The 19,785-nt window shown below is 40.1% G+C and overlaps 1 protein-coding gene across 2 annotated transcripts; it reads right to left on the bottom strand.

Moving 5' to 3' along the window:
- Positions 1-12,593, bottom strand: nexn (nexilin (F actin binding protein)). 2 transcript variants are annotated; one of them, XM_035413887.1, is made up of 14 exons: positions 12,429-12,593; positions 8,208-8,296; positions 7,573-7,764; positions 6,900-6,981; positions 6,386-6,534; positions 5,929-6,120; positions 5,634-5,810; positions 4,891-5,079; positions 4,581-4,772; positions 3,321-3,512; positions 2,428-2,649; positions 779-970; positions 321-684; positions 1-191 (listed from the first exon to the last, which is right to left on the bottom strand). In XM_035413887.1, exons 2-14 carry the CDS (start codon positions 8,232-8,234, stop codon positions 178-180), a joined length of 2,184 nt encoding a protein of 727 aa, XP_035269778.1. In that variant the 5' UTR covers positions 8,235-8,296; positions 12,429-12,593; the 3' UTR covers positions 1-177. The 2 variants fall into 2 exon arrangements, with proteins under 2 accessions (XP_035269778.1, XP_035269779.1); XM_035413888.1 differs by having other exon boundaries at positions 5,634-5,807.
- Positions 12,594-19,785: the final 7,192 nt, after the last annotated feature.

Raw genomic sequence — 19,785 nt, 5'->3', positions numbered from 1 at the left:
TAAACAGTTTTTTTTTTTTTTTTTGCGCTTGATATATGTGGTTTGTATCCACTGAAGGAATGGCAGAAATCTGGCTGTTTCATAACCTTTTGGCCCTACCACGAGGGATGGGAGTTTTACAGAAGATAATTTGGCACAGGAAAAGTTCCAGTAGAGCAGTGCATCGGAGCCAGGGCATCAGTAGTCCTCAGCTAGAAGATAAGAAGAGAAGAATGTTATGGATAAATTAAACTGAAACGAGGTAACACAGAGCATGCAGTCCACCCTTGATTAGGAATAAAGCAGACCGTCAGCATGCAGTCAGTGAGAGTGATGCTTACTTTCAATTGTGAGAATGCAGGTGCTGGCAGCAGTGCCTCGGCTATTCACGGCTTTGCACATGTACTCCCCCTCATCCTCTGGGAAGGTCTCTGGCAAGTATAGGCAATATGTCTCTCCCCTCTCAATATACTGATAGTCCTCACAGTCTTGAAGCATTTCACCCTCAAACCACCAGGTCACCTCGGGCTTTGGTTCGCCGGTGATTTTGACAGTAAACCTAACGGGTTCAGCATCGACCACAGACTGGTTTTTGAGAGGCTTTTTAAACCACGGAGCCCCAGATCTTGCATGACCCTCTTCGTCTTCATAGGTTGTTGAGCCATTGATGATGCTTCCCTCTTCTTCCTCCTCCTCTTCCCTTTCCTGCAAAAACATGACAGATCTCAAGTCAATAAAACTGAGTGCTGGATGCATTCAAGGTGGCTACAACTGAAAAAGCAGTACAAGGCACATTTACTTTTTGGAGAGCTGCATCAATCTCTTGCTGCTCAAACTGCATTCTCTGTAGTTTTTGTTCTTCAATCCGTTTCCTTTCCTCCTCTTCCCTGGCTTTTGCCATTTGTTCAAACCGTTTTCGCATGTCCACCTTCTGCTTGAATGGTGCATCCTCCGCTCTGACAAGTGCACCACTGCTTTCCTCTTCATCCTCCTAAAAATGAGATGTTTGAAGGCGTTATCAAGTCATCTTATTGTATAACAACTAAGGTTCTATACAAAATCTGTTTAAATGGAAACATTCATAAGCAGTAATTCTCAATCACAGGGCTTTGAACACCTTGTCTTTTGGAACAGTCTACACTTCTAGATCCTAGCTAGATGGTGAACTAGCTAGGTGCGTTGATGTGCGTTGAACTTCTTTTAGACACATCTACTCAAACTCTTGTCTCATTCACAATATTAAAACTTGCTAAAGCCTATCCTGCCTTCACTCTGTATTTGTCATTGCCTTATTTATTTTTTTCCAAATATATTTATTTCAACAAGGTATTTTCTACCAACAGCATAGCCATAGAGTTGGGCCTGCATTCGAACTAGGTGGGCCAGAACGACCAAGGTGGGCATTTACAATTGGGTGTGGTGGTTCAACCAAGATTAGTGGCTATGCCTGCGTGTTCCACCATGGCAGCAATGAATTTGGCTAAATGTAGCTAATGGTGCTGCTTATCTTTCTGTTAGCTACGTGAGCCACATTCATTGGTGCCATTGTTGAAATGACCTTGTGTTGCTGCATGTACAGACATTTCATGAATATTTGTGAGAAGAGGAAGTATTTTTCTTCAGTATTATCAAAAAAGGGGTTTTCCGTCATTTTCAACTCTGTTATACCCAAAAAACATACAAGAATGAGAATCAACGTGTGATTTTACTTGACATGATTAGATAATTAAATTATAGACAAGTCTTATTCATTGTACGTTGACACGACTGGTTGGTCAGAATATGACTCAACATACGATTATTGGAGAATCTACGACTGATGAAGAGATTACAAGGGACATGACCATAAGGTAGTTTCAACTTTCATGGTTACTGAACTGTGTGTTGATCAAAGAACTGTGTGGAGCGAGCAAGCACTAGTCAGTGTTGATGAACGCAGCCACAGACCAGATGCCAGAAATGCATATCTGGACACTCTTGGAGCTAAAGTTAACTTCACCAATTTCCAGGGGCCTGATATGAACCCTCTGGAATGAGTGGAAAACTACACAGACATTGCTGACGTTCCTTTGAGTAACATATGTAGCCAATTAGCTCATTATAATGCGTTAAGTGTTATCTATTCGCTTTGTTTCCAAAAAAAGATCTAGTAGCGAACCAATAATCTCAGATAAAAATAGGTAGATCCCTTAATATATCGTCAATCAGCACAACCCTAGTAATAACCATATTTACCTGCAATTATGGTTATTAACAAATTGCAACGAGGTATAATTGAGGCAAAGCAACTGGCAGCTTTGTCAGGAGTGGTCAAGTTTAGCCAAGAGTTAGGAAATTTCTTTCAGGCAATAAGAACAAGACCCAGCTAGTGTATGATTAGTATTTGCCCTGAATACCATTAACTAGGGGGTGAAAAGCCTATATGAATTGCAGAAGAGATGTTAATACCTCCTGGAATCTTTCAGCTTCTCTTTCTTTGATTTCAAGGTCAATGGCCTTTCTTCGTGCCCTTTCCTCTTCAATCTTTTTCTGGATGTCCGCTTCTGTGAGTTGCTTGATCTTCTCAAATTTGGATTTCAAGTTCTTTGCTTTTATAGTTCCAGTTCGTTTCAGCTTAATCAGTTCTTCATACTCTGTGCTCACCAACTCTGTACTTTCATTTACTTCATCCTTTTACAAAATACAGGAAATTGCACATGCTTGTTATTAAAAATACTGACTCATGACATTAAAAAAGTAATTGTTATTTTTATTCATCAACTTGTTGTGGTCATCAGGTGAGGCTACAGAGTAAGTTAAGTTCTTGCATGTGAGCGACAGCTAAGAAATTTGAGGTCTTCCAGGTATTTTGTCATATTGTTCAGTTGTTTAACTTGTTTTACTGAACTTAAGCTCAAAAAATTCTGTGGTTAAGGATGTAAGGCCATAGGCAGTGGGCAGTTTTGTCATGTCTAATATAGGGGAGAGCAGGAAAATAACTGTTTTTGTATTTGGCTCAGTTATGAAAATATTAGTTGAGAGATTAATTATTTTGTCATTCAAACAACCTACATCCCTTGGGAATGATTACACACCATAATTACATTTCTGGGACATACCACTCACAAGAAACCTGACCGAAAGTATCAAGTGTGAAATGTTGCATTTAACCCCGAGATTTGGGTAAAAACAGCTGTATCAGTCGATGTCACGTCACCACGTTATCTAAATTTAAAATCGAGTTAAATGAATGTAGGATGATCTAGTATGAGTTGAACATGTCCAGGGCTCTAGGAAACAGGGCTCCAGTGAAGACATTGCGTGTACCCCTGCGTTTGACTAGGGAGACATGAGATACTGACCTCCCCCATCTCCTCCTTCAGCTGCTCGTATGCCTTCTTCTCCAACTCCATCTTTTGTCTGCGTTCTTCCTCTGTGCGCCTCCTTTCTGCTTCCTGTTTCTGCTTGAGGAGCTCCTCAAAGTTGATCTCCAGCTTCCTGGGGCATAGCGCCTCCTGTGACTCGCTCTTCACCAGCTCCTCCTCATCCTCCACCTGTCAGGGGCAGGAGAGCAGCAAAATCTGTGTCAGCCATACAGAAGCAATTGCTCCAGCATTCTCCTCTGCATTCCACATGACTCCCCAGGTATAATCGCAGCCAACGCACATGTAATTGTAACTGAGAAGCCAGCTTGTATTAGCATGCATTGCAAGTGCTAGTTTGCAAACAAACCACCTCTTCAATTATGCATGAGAATCATTTGTTTACTTGTTTAGCCTTTTGGTTTCTCTTCCATTTTGCATTCCTACCTTATAATGTATCCAGGAAAATTGCTTTAGCCACCAACAATACAGAATACTGTACAAATACCCGTCTTTTGAAATTTAAAATGTCTTACTTCTCCATCTCCATATGTGGCCATTGATTTATCCTGATCCGGCACTGGGCTCTTCAAAAAATAATTTGGAAGAATGGGACAGTGTTGCATTTTTACCATTTGAGCTTTTATCATACTTCACAGTATATTGAATTGAAATTAAAACAACTTTTTGGAAATATTGGAATAAATTGTTTATAAAATGTTTGATTCTCGTGACATGGTAATGTATGTGCTTTTAGATGCCACTTAAAATGAGGTTATGTCAGTTAAGCAAAAGACAAAAAAGCAAAAAAAAAAAAAAAAAAAAAACTCAAGCAGATACTGCTGCTAGCAAGCCATTCATTTGCATTTATTATTTCAAAGCAAGAAAGAGCAGTGCATGAAGCATTCATATTTGCAGTAAAATTGCCGTAAGCCAAACATGAATTACATTCATGATTGAAACCGTATGGTAAATGACTAAAACTTTTCCTTGGGAGTGTTGACTAGGTAATGTGTGGCTCATTCTTCATTCTTATTTTAAAGCTTGGTCATTCATCATGTTAGCATTTGTCCGGAACATCCTCTACATTTCAGGCATTTATCAGACACTCTTATCCGGAGCGACTTACACTTATACTGAATATCAAGTACCTTGCTCAAGGGTACAAGGACAGTGTCCTACCCCAGAACCGTTGACCTTTTAGGCCAGTTCCTTACCCATTATGCTACACTGCCTGTGCAATGCTTTCTAATCACCTACCATGTTCTTACGAGCTTCAGCAAAGATCCTTTTCTCCTCCTCCAGTCGCCGTTTGGCCTCCTCTTCAGCTCTCCTCTGCTCCTCCTCCCTCCTCTGCCGCTCCAGCTCCTCGAAACTTAGCCTCAGCTTTCCGGGCTTGTTGCCCTCCCCGGACAGCATGGCGGCTAAGATGTCATCATCCTCATCAAAGATCTACAAAGGGACATGAAGCACTAAATACATTTTTTTTTTTACAGTTCTAACCAGGCTTCTGAATAAGTTTTTTTTTTTTTTTTTTTTTTTTTTTGCTTTTGTGGAACATCCCACTGACCATGCTCTTCCTGGCTTCTGCAAAGGCTTTCCTCTCCTCTTCCATACGTCTCTTGGCCTCTTCTTCTGCTCTCTTGCGTTCTTCATCTACTCTCTGCCTCTCCAGCTCCTCAAAGCTCAGCTTTAGCTTCCCAGGGCGGAATTCGTCCTTTGCGGCCTGGGAACCTAGTTCATCCTCATCCTCAGCCCCCTGAAGCAACCATGCAGGGTGTTTTTAGCACTGAGGTTAGGTTTTTCACAAGGATGGCAAAAGTGCAAGTTCATGTCCAACTCACTCATTTGATTCAAAACAACAACAAAAGGGACAGGTTCAACGGACAGGATCCCTGTCCGTTGAACAATAACTCTTCTTTTAATTTTATGCTCATTCAACTAAGGTTGCTTTTAGCAGGCTTTGCAGGCACTAAAAAAGAAATTCTTCAACAGTAGATAAAAGTAAATGGACAAAGACCTTACAAATTATTGTTAACTTAGAACACTCCTCAGTCAGACTGAATGGAGCTTGACCCTCTGGGTTGGGCAGGGATATCTGCCACCATGAAATGGCATCTTTGGCGCAGCAATGCTCTATGCTCCTGAATGTTGGTTATGTTATAACTACGTTGCTATCATTGCAATATTTTTAGGAAATATGGTGAGCTTTGTGTAGTAATCTACACATTACTATGAAATTTTAACTTAATGAAAACATGAGAGATGTGAGCTTGGTCTGCAGTAAGCTTGGTCTGCGGTGTGCTTGGCTACCATTTCTAGCTTCGCCTCCTCAAAGGCCTTCTTCTCTTCTTCCAGTCGCCGCCGGGCCTCCTCCTCCGTCTGCTTCTTCTGCATCTCCTGTCTCTCCTTCTCTAGCTCCTCAAATGTCAGCTTCAGCTTGCCCGGGGTCACCTGCTCCTTCTCTGTGGGTTGGCCCTCCTCTTCCTGCTTTAGGGGCCAACAGATACAATTTTGGTCCAGTTAGGTCCATTAGATACACAGTTACTAGTTATTAAAGATTTACAGTATTTTTAACAGGAAATGCCAGGCTGGGGCTGCTCCTTACCTGCATTAACCTGGATCGTCGCTTGGAGTCCCGGAAAGAGCGCCTGTGCTCATCGTACCTCTTCTTCTTCTCCTCCTCAGTCCTCCTCTTTTCCTCCTCTTCTCGGCTCTTTTCTATGTCCTCAAAGTTGATTTTTATCTTGCCAGGGGGTTTTGTTGGAACTACTTTCACAAGTAGGGAATCATCTCCTTCCTGCATTTTGTTCAATCGCAGAACAAAATCACAGTTAAAAGTGGAGGAAAATGGAACAGAAATAGAAAAGGAGTGTCCGAAAAAAAGGTAAACCCAAAATATAGTGTGCCAATGATGTCATGCAAATGCAAACCAAATGGACTCAAGATGTCTATAGACATCTCGCCCCACGGACAGCTAGGCTTAATCAAGTGCTTGTCTGGCTGTGCCACTCCCTATCCGAGCGTCCTTCGCCTGTGCAGGGTTTCAGCTGGAAGTGACTCACCTCCTCTGCCTTCTTGGCCAGTTCTCTCTGGATCTTGGCCTTCTCAAGTGTGTCCTGAGTGGCTCGCCTTTTCCTCTCCTCCTCCATCCTTTTCCTGTCTTCCTCCTGCCGCTGTTTCGCCATCTCTGCAAACTTCCCCTTCACGCTGCCTGTCCACCCAGATGCACAATTCCCTGCCTGTTATCCATTATATTACAGAAATTTCTCTTATCCAGAACGACTTGTACAACTTTTTACATTGCATTTACATTTTATCCATTTATACAGCTGGATATATACTGAAGCAATGCAGGTTAAGTACCTTGCTCAAGGGTACAACGGCAGTGTCTTAGCAGGGACTCGAACCTTTGTTGGTTACAAGACCAACTCCTTACACATTATTCTACATTGCCACCCAATCCTTATCCTTGTCACTCACTAAAATGACCAGGCTGAGGGTCACAGTGATAATACTCACATGCACACACACGCTCTGCTCACTCATCCCACATGCAGTACTGTCCCCTCTGCCTACCTGTTATCTTCGGGACGTACGATTTTGCTGACGTGGCTGGCTTCTCCTCTTCCTCATCGCTTGAGGCGAGGAGTTCCTTTATCTGTGCGGGATCAAATGGAGCACGGTGAGGTGTGACATTTCGTCTGGGATCGTCCGCTTTGCACTGTGGCTCACTGAGCAGACATGCTGGTACCAGTGGGCCAAAACCATATGACACAGGGAGAGGAACCAACAAGCAGGTGGACAGAGAGGGAGCTAGAGCCTTCAGGATACTGCATGTGGAGTTTGCCCATTTGTACAGAGGGAGATATTTTCATACTCCTTTTATTGGTCATCTGATGTTTTATCTCTCAGCCATTTCTGCAAAATGATTTATGCTCTCGTGGCATGATGGAAATACCACTGGGTTTTCTTACAGTGTGGCTGAATTCATCTGAAAAATCCATTTTTTACATCACTTATACTGCATGTTAGTTTTTTGTTTTTGTTTTTTGGATGTCTGGAAGGTTTTATGAGAGGTCTGGGTTAATGAAATATCTATTCTGATCCTCAATGAATCACTCTTAATGTAACACAGACCTACTTAAAGGATGACACCCAACACGGTACAATGTTAGTTAGCTGTCAGTCTATAGGAACGTGTCAGTACTGTGCCATGCAGGACATGAATAATGGGGTTATCAAGGTCAACCTCCTGCTTTCGGCGATTCCATTCTTTCTCCTTTATATACTGCTCCTTCCTTTTCTTCTGCTCCTCTTCGCTGCGCCTCTTACTGCGATCCTCTCTCGCCCTCTGCATAGCCTCAAACTTATTTTTTGCTTCCCCCTTTCCGACCTTGGGCACATAGCTCCTCATAACGGGTTTGGAAGTGGAAAGGAGTTTCTTTAGGTAGAAAAATCCACAGACACACAAACAGGAAAGATAGGCAGGGGGGCAGGAAAGGACAGAAAAAGAACGGTCAGAGGAAAAATTCAGTCAGAGCCAGGGTCAGAGTCTGAAAAAGATTAAACCATGGAGGAGCTGAACATCAGTCCAATTTCATTCCAGATATTAGATACATTTCAGATAGATTATGGATAAATCTGGATAAATTTTATCCAGGATTTTCTGTGATAAAACTGATTTTCTTTAGCTGTCTGCTCAGTATGCCTAACCTATGTTGGGCCTAATCCCAAGCAGTGTATTTTTTCTATAGGTAACTGCATTAAACATCACTATAGCAGAAGTGGTGAAATACATGGCCACTGAAGTTCAGAAGGGTTTATTTTTTAACAGTCCTGTCTACTGAGAGAGCCACTGATCTGATAGACAGTTGGTGGCCGTACCTCTTGTTTTTGTGCCACGTCAGTCATGGCTGCTTTTGTCAGACACTTGACTGGACCCTGAACTCTGAATGTGCTGCTTCAGAAGATACCTAAAGAAAGAGAAGAAAGGATTACCAACACCAGCCAGTTGTCACAGTATCTGTGTATTTTTCTTTTATATTGAACCTGTCCAGCAATGTAGTTGAAATAACTCCACAAAACTGCAAAGAGAGTGATAATGTAAGGCAGTGATCTTCATTCCTGGTCCTCGCAAGCCGCAGGGACTGTTGGTATTTGTTCTTACTCTGCACTTATTTGATCAATGAATGCTTCCTATAATTTCATATCAGTCTTTCACATCACTGAGAAAAGCCCATTCTAGCCCACTCTTCTTTGCAGAACTGCTTTAATTAGGCATTTGCAGAACTGCTTTAATTAGGCATTTGAGCATGAAATTCTCGTTTCAGGTTCTGCCACAGCATCTCTATCAGGTTCAAGTCAGGACTCTGACTGGGCCACACCATAATATCCACCATTCAGAAGTGGACTTTGTCAGGGATCATTGTTGTATAACCACATTACGCTTCAGCTTCAGCTCACGTACAGGTGACCAGACATTCTCCTTTTCTAGTACAGAGCAGAATTCATGGTTCCTTTTACAATGGTTGTCCAGGTCCCAAGGCAGCAAAGCATCCCCCACGCCATCACACTACCACCATCCTATTTGACTGTTGGTATGATGTTCTAACTGTGGAATGCTGTATTTGCTTTATGTCAAACATAAGAGGACCCAGGCCGTCCAAAACGCTCCACTTTTGACTTATCTGTCCATAGAACGTTATCCCAAAAGGCTTGGGGATAATTGAGCATTAATGTTTCTCTTGGTTAGCAGTGGTTTCCGCCTTGCTACTCTCGCATTAAAAGTTACTGAAAAGGGATAGTAATAGCAAATATCAAAATAAACAGGATTAATTTTTGTTCAGCTATACCACACCATTCTATTATTAATACTGGCAACTAAATATGGAACAAAATATACAATCTTATTGTTTTTACAAATACAGGTGTCCCTTTCAAGATTCAGTGATCATTTATAGTCTTGAACAATCCATTTGAAGAAAAGATAATACTTCCACTTGAAAATTATGCAAAAGCAAGTTTCATGAGTGAAAACGGACGATTTGTATTAAAATATATGACTATGTTATGATTTACAGCAATGCACAATTTAGACATTTTGGATAGTTTTGGAGACACTAAGGGACACCAGGGTACACTGTTTACTTTTTGCTTTATCATAGATCTTTAGTAGTTCTGCATATCACCATCAGCTTTTGCACACTCATGGTTAAGGAATTCATGATCCAAGGACATGAATATTTGACCTGTTTTTTATGTGATCTCAGTATTTGATTTCAAACTACAGGAGACCAAGTTCATTTTTGCATTTTCCCCAAATTCTTTATTTTTACCTAAATTAGGAATATAAACAAATCCAATATTGTAAATGGTGCAAATGTCCTGCTTCATTTAAGCTATTTTCCAAGTCTCTGTGAAGCTCACATGTGGAGTTATAAAGCTTTAAATAGAACACCCCAAAATTGGTGAGAATTGGCCAGATTTGGCATCTGCGCAAAGGGGTCAAGATGCTCTTAGCTGGGATTTACAGCAGGGCGTGGACTCAAGACTTTTCTCCAAGTAACATTGTGTTGTGGGAGTTTTATGCAAAGTGCACTTTTTCAGTCATAAATCAAACTGCAATGCTACTGAAGCATTAAAATAAACAAACTTTTTTTTCTTTTTTTTTTTTTTTAAATAAAATACTGTTGGAGTTTTGGTCTCTCGTGCCAGAACATTCTGTCTGGTGTTTTTTTTTCTTTTATGAATACCTCTATTTCCATTTTGAAGCAGTCTGTGACAGCATATTCATTGAGCATAACCAAAGGTTTAAGGAGTTATTCAAAGGAAACTTCAATGCACAATAGATTATCTCTGAGTTTGTCCATTTTAATACTATTGAATATGCTCACACTCATAAAAGCTGTAGACAGTACAGTGTAGCCTTAAAGCATATTGCCATTGTGCTCAATATCTATGACATGACTCAGCATTTCAATCAGATGTTATCACAGAGAGATCATTTCAACTGCAATAAATTTACTCTGAGATTCCAATACCAGGGGAAAAGGTTACTTTTATAATAATTACAGCTGTCTCTGCTTTGACCTCTGTTTGGCCCAGTACTCCATTTTGTTACTGAATGTGCTTCCTATATTTTGCCACAACAAAACAGTAATACGATCTGACATGAGAGAGCACAAACAATGCAATACGTTTCCATATCATCTACCCAGTATCATCTAATCCCCAATCAAAGTGGGATTTAAAGACGGAGTCCATTTTCATGTGCCTCTGTGACGTGGGCAGAGAGTGGAATAACAGATTAAGAATTCCAGGGAAATTTATTTTCTTAAGAAAACTTGATGTCACCATATTCTTTATCCCCTGACTCTCGCCGGAGTTCCCTGAACACTCAGTACGTCTGAGGTGTCGAATGCGTAGCCAAACAAAGCTTCAGGTTACTGACAGATGTCTGTTTGAAAATATGAGAGTGTGCCATGTAAACAAGTGACGAGTGGATTCCGCTGGTCTTTCTCGGTTTCTGCTAAGCGGAAACATAATGTGTGAATGGGTTCATTTGTTGTTATGAGTCGTCGTCATCAAGGCGAGGGCAATACTCAAATAAGTAATGAGGTCTCTTATCCAGGAAAACAGTCATTTCTGTTTAACTTAACTGTTAAGTGCCATCCAGATTAGAAGTGAGGCTTCTCCGCCCCCACCTAATGTGCCACTGGTCAGGTTATAGAGTCTATTTGAGACCGGCATGCGTGTCCAGGGCATCTGCTCTCGGCTATTTTTGCTGTAAGATTTCAGGGTGAGAAGTGGCAGCGTTCGCCATGCTCTCGAAGAGAGTATCGTGTCTGACTGTAGTAATCCCTGTGTTTTCTCTGTAGTGTACTTATCCGATATATTCTAAACTTCTCACAGAAATAAAGGTACACCAAGGTTACTCAATACAATCAATTGCACTGATATCCGTGAAAGTATTCACATATCAATTCAATATGTATTTCGCTATCATACAATACAACGTGTAACGGTAGTAACTGTGAAGTTAATAAGTGAAGTACGATGCACATAAAATGATCATTAAACTCTGAAGTACATTTCAACTTGACTTCAACTTGATTTATTTTGGATATGTATGGTGATATGACATTCAAGCTCCACATTAAAATGGCATCTTTAGCTAGGTTAAATATGGATTCTTTCACAACCTCTATGTAAAGCATTCTACCTGATAAAATTGACATTTTCCAGTTCTATTTTGGAAGGCTCAAACTTTCATGGCACTTAATATTTTCAAGCATTTCCAATTATTCGGTTTGATTAGTTATCAGACAGGAATGTTTAGAGGCCTCAGCAGTATTCTATATCAAGCCAACTGCGAAACAATTAGAAAAGTGAAGTGAATAATCTGCATGAATAGGGTGTACTACTTAGCAGGAAACCAAATGCTAAAGATAAAATATCAGCATTTTCACAGTATGTCATTTCACATGGTCGACTGTCTATAGGCGGTTTTTACAGAGCCCTTGTGATACAGTTGCTTTATCACGGACTGGTCTTATTTCAGCGTTCATACCTTTCGAGATATTATTAAACGGTTAGAAATTCGAAACGTAATGGCAACAATTAATGACACGATATTTCAAAACAAACTGGATTCATATGTTTGATAGTATTGGATTTAGATTGCAAAAGTACCACTGAAAAATGAATTTTACAGCCGCGTAAAAAGCAAATGGTAGTCTGCATTTTAAATGTCAGTTGTTAAGTGTCACAAATGTCCCCGACAAGGAATATTTTGAAGCAACCAGCGTGACAGATGTAGCCATAATACACAGATTTTTTTTTTTCTCCAAAGTTTTTTTTAAATCTTCGTTTCCCATTTAAAAATATTAGAATTTCCTCTTTTTTAATAACTTAAATTCTTGTATAATATAGTACAATTATATTAAAACATTCATATTTAAATCTATGAATCTGAACTCACTTGATACGACTAATATGAATGACAGAGCTACAAACTTTGCTAACACGTGAAATATTATATTGATAAAATGAATACAGACTGATATAATATTTCTCAGGGAACGGAATGTTATACGGGTCAGTTACCTCTTTCAACTGGATCTGTCCTCCGCCTCCCTCTCTCTGATAAGAATTTCCCCCGTAATTGTGAATCAAACGTAATGAAACTGAATAAACTACAAATAAAAAAATATATATTTAAGCACAGAGACGCGTGTACCCCGCTCCCCGTGTGCGGACTCAATGTCGTGTGGGTGAAGTTACGTCTCGACTGGCAGTTTCCATAAAAGTCTCGTTTCTCTAGCCATCTACCACATTCCAGGCGCTCCAGCTCCAGCTTCAGCTGTTCAGTCACACAGGCGCGGATACTCTTGCCCAGTGCTGGTCAGTAATAAGTGTTTCAATAAAAATAAACATGGCAATAGACAGTGGATTTGGCCTAATAAAATAGATGGCTTTTAATTCGTCATTAAGTCAAGGACTGTGGGATCCTATTTCCTATGCGTACTATTATCAGTTCTTTCCTATATGTGCAATATTGTAATTAATATTGGTGGCTTTTATGTGACTATATACTGGAATATGAGGTATGTATCTTACTGTAATGCAATTTAGGATCTCCAGTACTCTTACAATTGTTTTAACTTGCTGATGTTCCACTGCACCCAAGAGGTGTTACATAGCATTTTTGTAGAGATGGTCAAATGTAAAAGCTGTGTTAAGTAGATCACAGTACTGCTCAATAAATTCTTCCATCATCTTTATTCCTGATTGATGAAACTGAAGTCAGAATTAACAAAACTACAATAGTTTACCTTGGGCATCCCATTGTATGCTTTTTTTGTTTGGTAACAGGGAGAAGCGGATGTGTGGGTATAACCTCACGTTTATACTGTTCATAAAGAAAATTTCTGTGCACAGGGTCATCACAATAATGTAGCAAGACAAAGTTTCCCAGTATTATCCTAATGAAAATGTTCGTCTCGTAGTATTCCCAGAAGTATTACATAGACATTTGCCTTTCTGATTTGGTGCCATGGCAGGATACATTTCATTGAAACACATTTGGACTGTGCCAGTGCTGACTGTTGCTGGGAGCCCCACATTCAGTAGATTATCCATCGTCATTGTCTGGGCTGTGAGGGTCTAACAGGTAGTATGCCCTCTTCATTGTGCAATAGCTGCTCTTCTGGCAGCTCTGCATTTTCAGTTCACCTGTTCTGCTGCATCTTCTACTGCAGCATCCTCCATTTCAGTACTTAAACTAGCTGACACAGAGTTTAAAGAAGAGGTGGCTGACTGCAGGCTTTTCAGAGTATGCACAAAACGAATTGATAATGATGTTGCAGTGATTGCACAAGCCTACCGTTGTGAATGGGAATTCAAAATGGACATGTCAGCAGCTGATTGAATAAACCATTGTTTTCAAAATCAGTCAAATGTATAACAGTAATAAAAACATGGAATTGAAGGCTGGATAAACCTTTACCTGTTTTCAGAATCTGTCAGGTGTTTAATAATAATACAGAATAATAATACAGTAAGAATTCAGTTTCCTCAAGGAAGAGAGGGCATGCAGTGCAGCTTTGTATGTAAAAGGAGAGGTAATACATATATAACCAATCACTGAAATACCACCACTGACAATGGTGAGTTTTTGAGGTTTTTTTTTTTTAAGCGACGCAAGGTGATGCATTGTCATTGCTGTATTCTCCCATATAGCATGCAGAGAATTATCAATAGTGATTATTCTTTTCCCCAAAAAATGAGAAATTTATCAATTGTGTCTGGTCAAGGTTAGCAAAACAGGGTGACATATCCACACTTTGGCAACAGTGCATGGACACATCAGTCTGTGACCCTGTTTTATTAACCCTTGAGTCCGGGGGAATGTTTAGGGTAGTGGCAGAGGGAGGAGCCTGATTGGAGGCTGGGGTGGGAGTGACAAGGAAGAGGGCACCAGGCATCGCTCACAGGGAATCAGTTCTACGAACACCAGCAGAGTTTGGGTGTACAAATGCTAAACCTGTCACAATGAGCATTCAAGGGAAGGATCCAAGTGCAGAGAAGACTCGGAAGCCAGGGAGTCAATTTTTTTTTAAAGTCTTTACTTGGCTTTCAGGCAAAAATATAGAAAAAAACACAGGAGGCAAAAACACTGGAGCAAACACAATAAACCAGGGAACACGAGATCACCAGGGAAAACTGCACAAGAGCTACAACCACGAAGGGCTAGAGTAGAACTGGGAAAGTTCACACGAAGGCTCAGTGAGGAACACTGGGGATACTGGGAACTGAATACACAGAACAACAACAGACAATAACTTAAGCGAGCAGACAGGTGCTGACTAACGAGAACACATAATCTAATAATGACATACAATTAACACAGACGAGACACAAGGGAAAAGGGAAAACAGGTGGCCTCTGTTGGGCAACAGGTAGCTTGCGACAAAAACAAACATCAGAGCCCCTTAAACCCCACTTAAAATGCATGGCTTTTGTAAGCAGTGGCCCTGACTATATGACTGCTTTTGTTTTTGTTTACCTCCCCATCTTACAGTTTTTTTTTTTTGTTTTGTTTTTTTTTGGGGGGGGGGGGCATTCCAATGAACTAATTCATCTTTTCTTGTCAGAAAATGGCATATAATTAAAGACTTCTGCAAACTTTAACAAAAAGAGGGTCTTTAATTTTATCTTTAACATGCTAAAACAATTTTACCTCAGTATCTCCACATGGATCCATTGAGCTGATATTCTTCACTGATGTTTCATTGGATCCCAATGAGTACCCTTTTCCTATTTTTGAACTTGTGCAAAACAATTACAATCGCCAGTCCATACACTCATATTTTAAATCACAACATAGCCCGAAATGTTAATAGTGATTTTTACTTATTTTGAAAATCATGTGATGCTGTGGATGCATGTTCATTTTAATTAGCGCTTAATTCATATAATTAGTACTGCATTAAGTCCGTGTTTTATGTATGCAGTGTTTGTGAGACAAAGTTCATCTTGTCCAAGCAATTTTACTATAATAGTAGTATTTTCTGTGCTGAAGGTGTTCATTTGTGGAGAAAGGAAAGCCTACCATGAAGAATGTTGACATAATGCAGGCAACAGTGCTGACAGAACTTTGAAACCAGCTGGGACAGGAAAGCTCTTTAAACATTACATTAAACAATCAACGCCTTCTGAGTTATTAAACAGTCGTTATTTGTCATCTACTATTATAGCAGTTCAGGCTGTTGAGAGCAGTTAACCTTATGGGGTAGTGAACTATTCAATTTACTAGTCAAAATATGTCCACTTGTTTATTTAACCTGGCAGCACATTGAGTGTTTGGAAAGCCACACTGTCAAAGGCAAGTGATTATAGCACTTACTTTTCAAAATGTGGACTCTTCAGAGACTCAGTTTCCCTGAGTGTAAAATAAATAGTGAGCTTGGAAGGCACCTGATGAATGTCGTCCACCTTTGCTTCTGTTCTAGCCCTGTACAGTTTAAAACCAAAGGAGCCTGGCTCAGTTTATACTTTCCTATATAGGTCAAGAATTGACTAAGTATGACATGTCACATTTTGAATAGAAGCATCAGAAATGATATAAGGAATATTTTGTGTAAAGTCGAACACCAGCTTTGAGTTCAGGTTTCAGGCACCTTTGAGAACAATGCCATGAGAATGCAATCCAAATGAACATAAAGGCATTTGAATGAATTTCACAAAATCACAAAAAAAGAGGGAAATCTTTGTGCCTGAAATAACTGGAGACTCAGGGTCTGTTTCGTTACTTCCTCTTGTGTGACAGAAAGGTGGGGACGATTCTGTAAATCCTGAGGCTGACGTGAACCCTCCTGTTCAGACGCTGTGAGATTGAAGGGCACAGTGGGGGGGCAATGGAAAGCCCAAAATAGCCCCTCAGCTGTGAACGGCCATCATCGCCACGGAGACAGCTCGGGCGCGGGGCTGATGGGAACACAGTCCTTCCAGACCCTCACCAGGCAACCATGTCACAGCCTGTAAGTCTGGAGGAAATGTCGTTGGCAGTGTGATCTTCCGCCGAATGGGTTCGCATGGCACCAGGTTCTCATTGTCAGTCCTATGCTTTGATTTCATTACCACATACCCCTTCAAACTGTACCCATATGCGTGTCCTATATTTGTCATCTCCCATTTAAAGGACTGAACCATTCATTTTTTATGGGGTTTGAAAAACACAGTAGTAGTGTTATGTACTTCTTTCCACATTTCTCCAACATTGTTAGAATGCAACGTAGCATACAGATGGGACAGAATTCTTTTTTTTTAACCCAGAAGTTCTTTTTACACGTGACAAAACTGGGACCACTTTATAACTGGATTCACGGTGTAAGATTTCAGTTATTAAAAAGATGGTGCTAAACGAGGCTTTGGACTTGAGTGCACAATTTGATTTAGATCCCAGATCTTCCAACAGTTGCTTTCCTCCTTTTCATAGTTACGTCTGATACGCAGTTGCCAGTTTTTGCAATGAATTATGGACCAAAGGTCACAGCTATTTTGATGCTTAGTGTCAATACATGCAGGTAAATTCATGCTCTTTGAACATTTAGTATGAGTCATAAACTGAGACATAGTGACTTGGTCAGCCTTTTAAATATTTTTATTACAGCATGCCTACCACTGTACGGCATTGCTGTACTCAGCCTCTCCGTAACTGAGCGATGCTTTCAGCCTGAAACGTCTGAAAAACATTGCCTAACAACTAACAGAGATGCTGTTTCCTCTCCATATTGGCTTACAGCTACAGCTAATGTCATGGCTATCTGTTACCAGAGCCTGACTATATTAAGGTCTCTGACAAATGTAAAGTAGCCCTTTGCCAAGTTGCTCTATGGAGCAGCTTACTCATCAAATTCAAACAACATCACTTTGATTAAACAAAGTAATGTTTTAAAATATGACAGGAGTGTATTATTTTGGTTAAACAGGTATTTGATATGTATCAGAAAATGAAAGGGTTTCAAAGCAATGAAAGGTTTCCTGCTGTTTTGCAAAGGAGCATTCTATATTGGCTATGAAAAATTTTAGCGCATGACAATTTGTATTCATAATGATGCCAAATCAATTTAGTACAATTTCTACCCTTTTTTTAGTCAATAATGTGGTCTTATTAGAACAAAAACATGAAGTTAGAATGTTTGTTTATTTGGTGCCTCTCTGTGTAACCTTTTGGTAATTATATCATAATTTTTAAAAGGCAACATTCATTTTATTTCTTTTTTGCAACTCATGTTTTGAAATGTGAGAAAATTGTTTCAAGAAATGTGCAATAAAGCTGGATAATACAAATACTGCTGATGTCACTGCTATCCTGAGTGTGACTTTTTGCAAGCCAACACATAAGGACAGGAGTAATGAAACCAGAAGATGTGGATCTCTAAAGATGGTGGATGAATCCAGCTGGAAATCGTTCTCTCTTGAGAAGGCAGCAGAGCAGATGTGCTCTTGGGGGCCAGGCCTTTGTCTCTGGAAGTTTCCATAGCCAGTATATACAGGGCCCCTGCTTGGCGGCATTCTGCTGATGTAGGAGACCGAGTTGGGAATGTGAGCAAGTGGCTCCGGGTTAAATTTAGCTTTTCCTGGGCCCTGTATCATGGAACAGGCTGAGTGGGTTAGCCAGTTGACTTTGATCATGAGTATCTGGTATCACAAAAGTAGCTTTCTTCTGATCACACTTAATCGCCATGGTCACTTAGGCTGTGGAGCCAACCTGCTCTGGAGCAGTTTTTGTTAAGGATGTGTTCAACCCCTATGAAGACACCGCACCCTGACTAATCAGCTCACTGGAAAATGGTATTTCTGGAGGTTCCTGTTTATGGAAGCACACCTGTCATATTCCAAATTAAAATGCAAATAGGCAATTACGTTTCATTTTTATTTGATGAGTGCAAAAATCATGACATACTTCTAATTCAAATACAAACGCCCAGATAATTATTTTGTAATATTTAACAATCAACTTATTAATCATACTACTTACAGCCATGTATCTCTCAAGGCTAAGAATGAAAAAAAAAGCTGAGACATTAACACAATCGTCTTCTCTTAAAATTGAAACTATTTAATGGTCTCATCACAAAGCATCTTTTTTTTGAACCTGTGTTTTGTAGTTGTCCATGAAATGCACTTTTGTACGTCCCTTTGGATAAAAGCGTCTGCCAAATAAATGCAATAATGTAATGTAATGTAATGCTATATACTAATGTTAACCACAAGAGGGAGCAGCTGCCTATGAATAGTGCAGAACATAGACTGTTAGTTATTAGCCACAGTATTGTGAGATCTTTGAGTAAATTTTACAAATTGCATTTGGTGCTGCTGAGCATCGGGGATATGGTCTTCGTGTGTCTCATGTGTGTTTGTTTAGTTTAGTTTAGTTGTTTAGGTCTGGTGGCGGGGTACCCCCCCCCCCCCCCCCCCCCGACTATGCCCGTACAATCCTGAGATTTTTCTCAATACTGATCTTATGCATGAATGTGTGTTGCAGTTATTGACATTACTTTTAATAGATGTTTGGGGATGTGCAGTAGATACATTCCTCTATGGTAATTAATGGTTATTTCAACTAGCTTTATTGCACATTTTTGGATTGTCCAGCTATTGACAGCTTAGTGAAGTGTGGTCAATGAGTTATGTGAACTAAATGGACACAAACTTCGTTTAGATCCTTGTTTACTTCTTTTGAATGATGACTCACATTATCAGATTGCTTTGGTTAAGACTAACCAAGTTTTCAATGTATTCTTCTCTAATCCAAGTGGAGGGCTGTGTTACTCTGTGGTGCATGGCAATCCAGGCAAGTCAAATGCTTCTAACTCAAACTATATATACAAGTTATTGACGCAAAACCTGCTTATAGGCTTAACAGGCACTTGCTCGTGAGTGCAGTTAACCTGTATATAGTCTAATAAGTGAGCTTTTTTCTGTATAGTCACTGTTTATTTTCAGTGCCTGTTAATATAAAATGTTTAAGTAATCCTACCACTAGGGGGTGGCAATGTATTGTCAGTTGAGCTTCATCCTTTCGTGACAGTACATGTACAATGTAAGTTAAAATGAAACAATTTTTTTTTAAACGTCTGCGTTAATGTATCACAGGCAGGAAGTAAGAGATGCCACCTTCAGCCTGAGATCGTCCTCTCTGTACAGTGGCATCTCACCAAGCATCAGTCCAGCCTGATGGACATAGCCTGAGGACAGCTGTATCTCTAGCTCAATCTCTAACAAGATCATGCCAGGGCTCTCAGTTCTCATCAGCTTTGGCTTTTCTCAGAGAATTTTGAACTACAGTCATTAAAACAGCTCCTCACTTTTCACTTAACATATGAAGGAGGAGATAATCATCATTTAGGACTTATACTTGAAATGAAATGCAGTATAAACAGAAGCAGGGAAAGTG

The sequence above is a fragment of the Anguilla anguilla genome, chromosome 4 (assembly GCF_013347855.1).
Source record: "Anguilla anguilla isolate fAngAng1 chromosome 4, fAngAng1.pri, whole genome shotgun sequence".
Lineage (NCBI taxonomy): Eukaryota > Metazoa > Chordata > Actinopteri > Anguilliformes > Anguillidae > Anguilla > Anguilla anguilla.
This window is presented reverse-complemented; position numbering and strand designations above follow the sequence as displayed.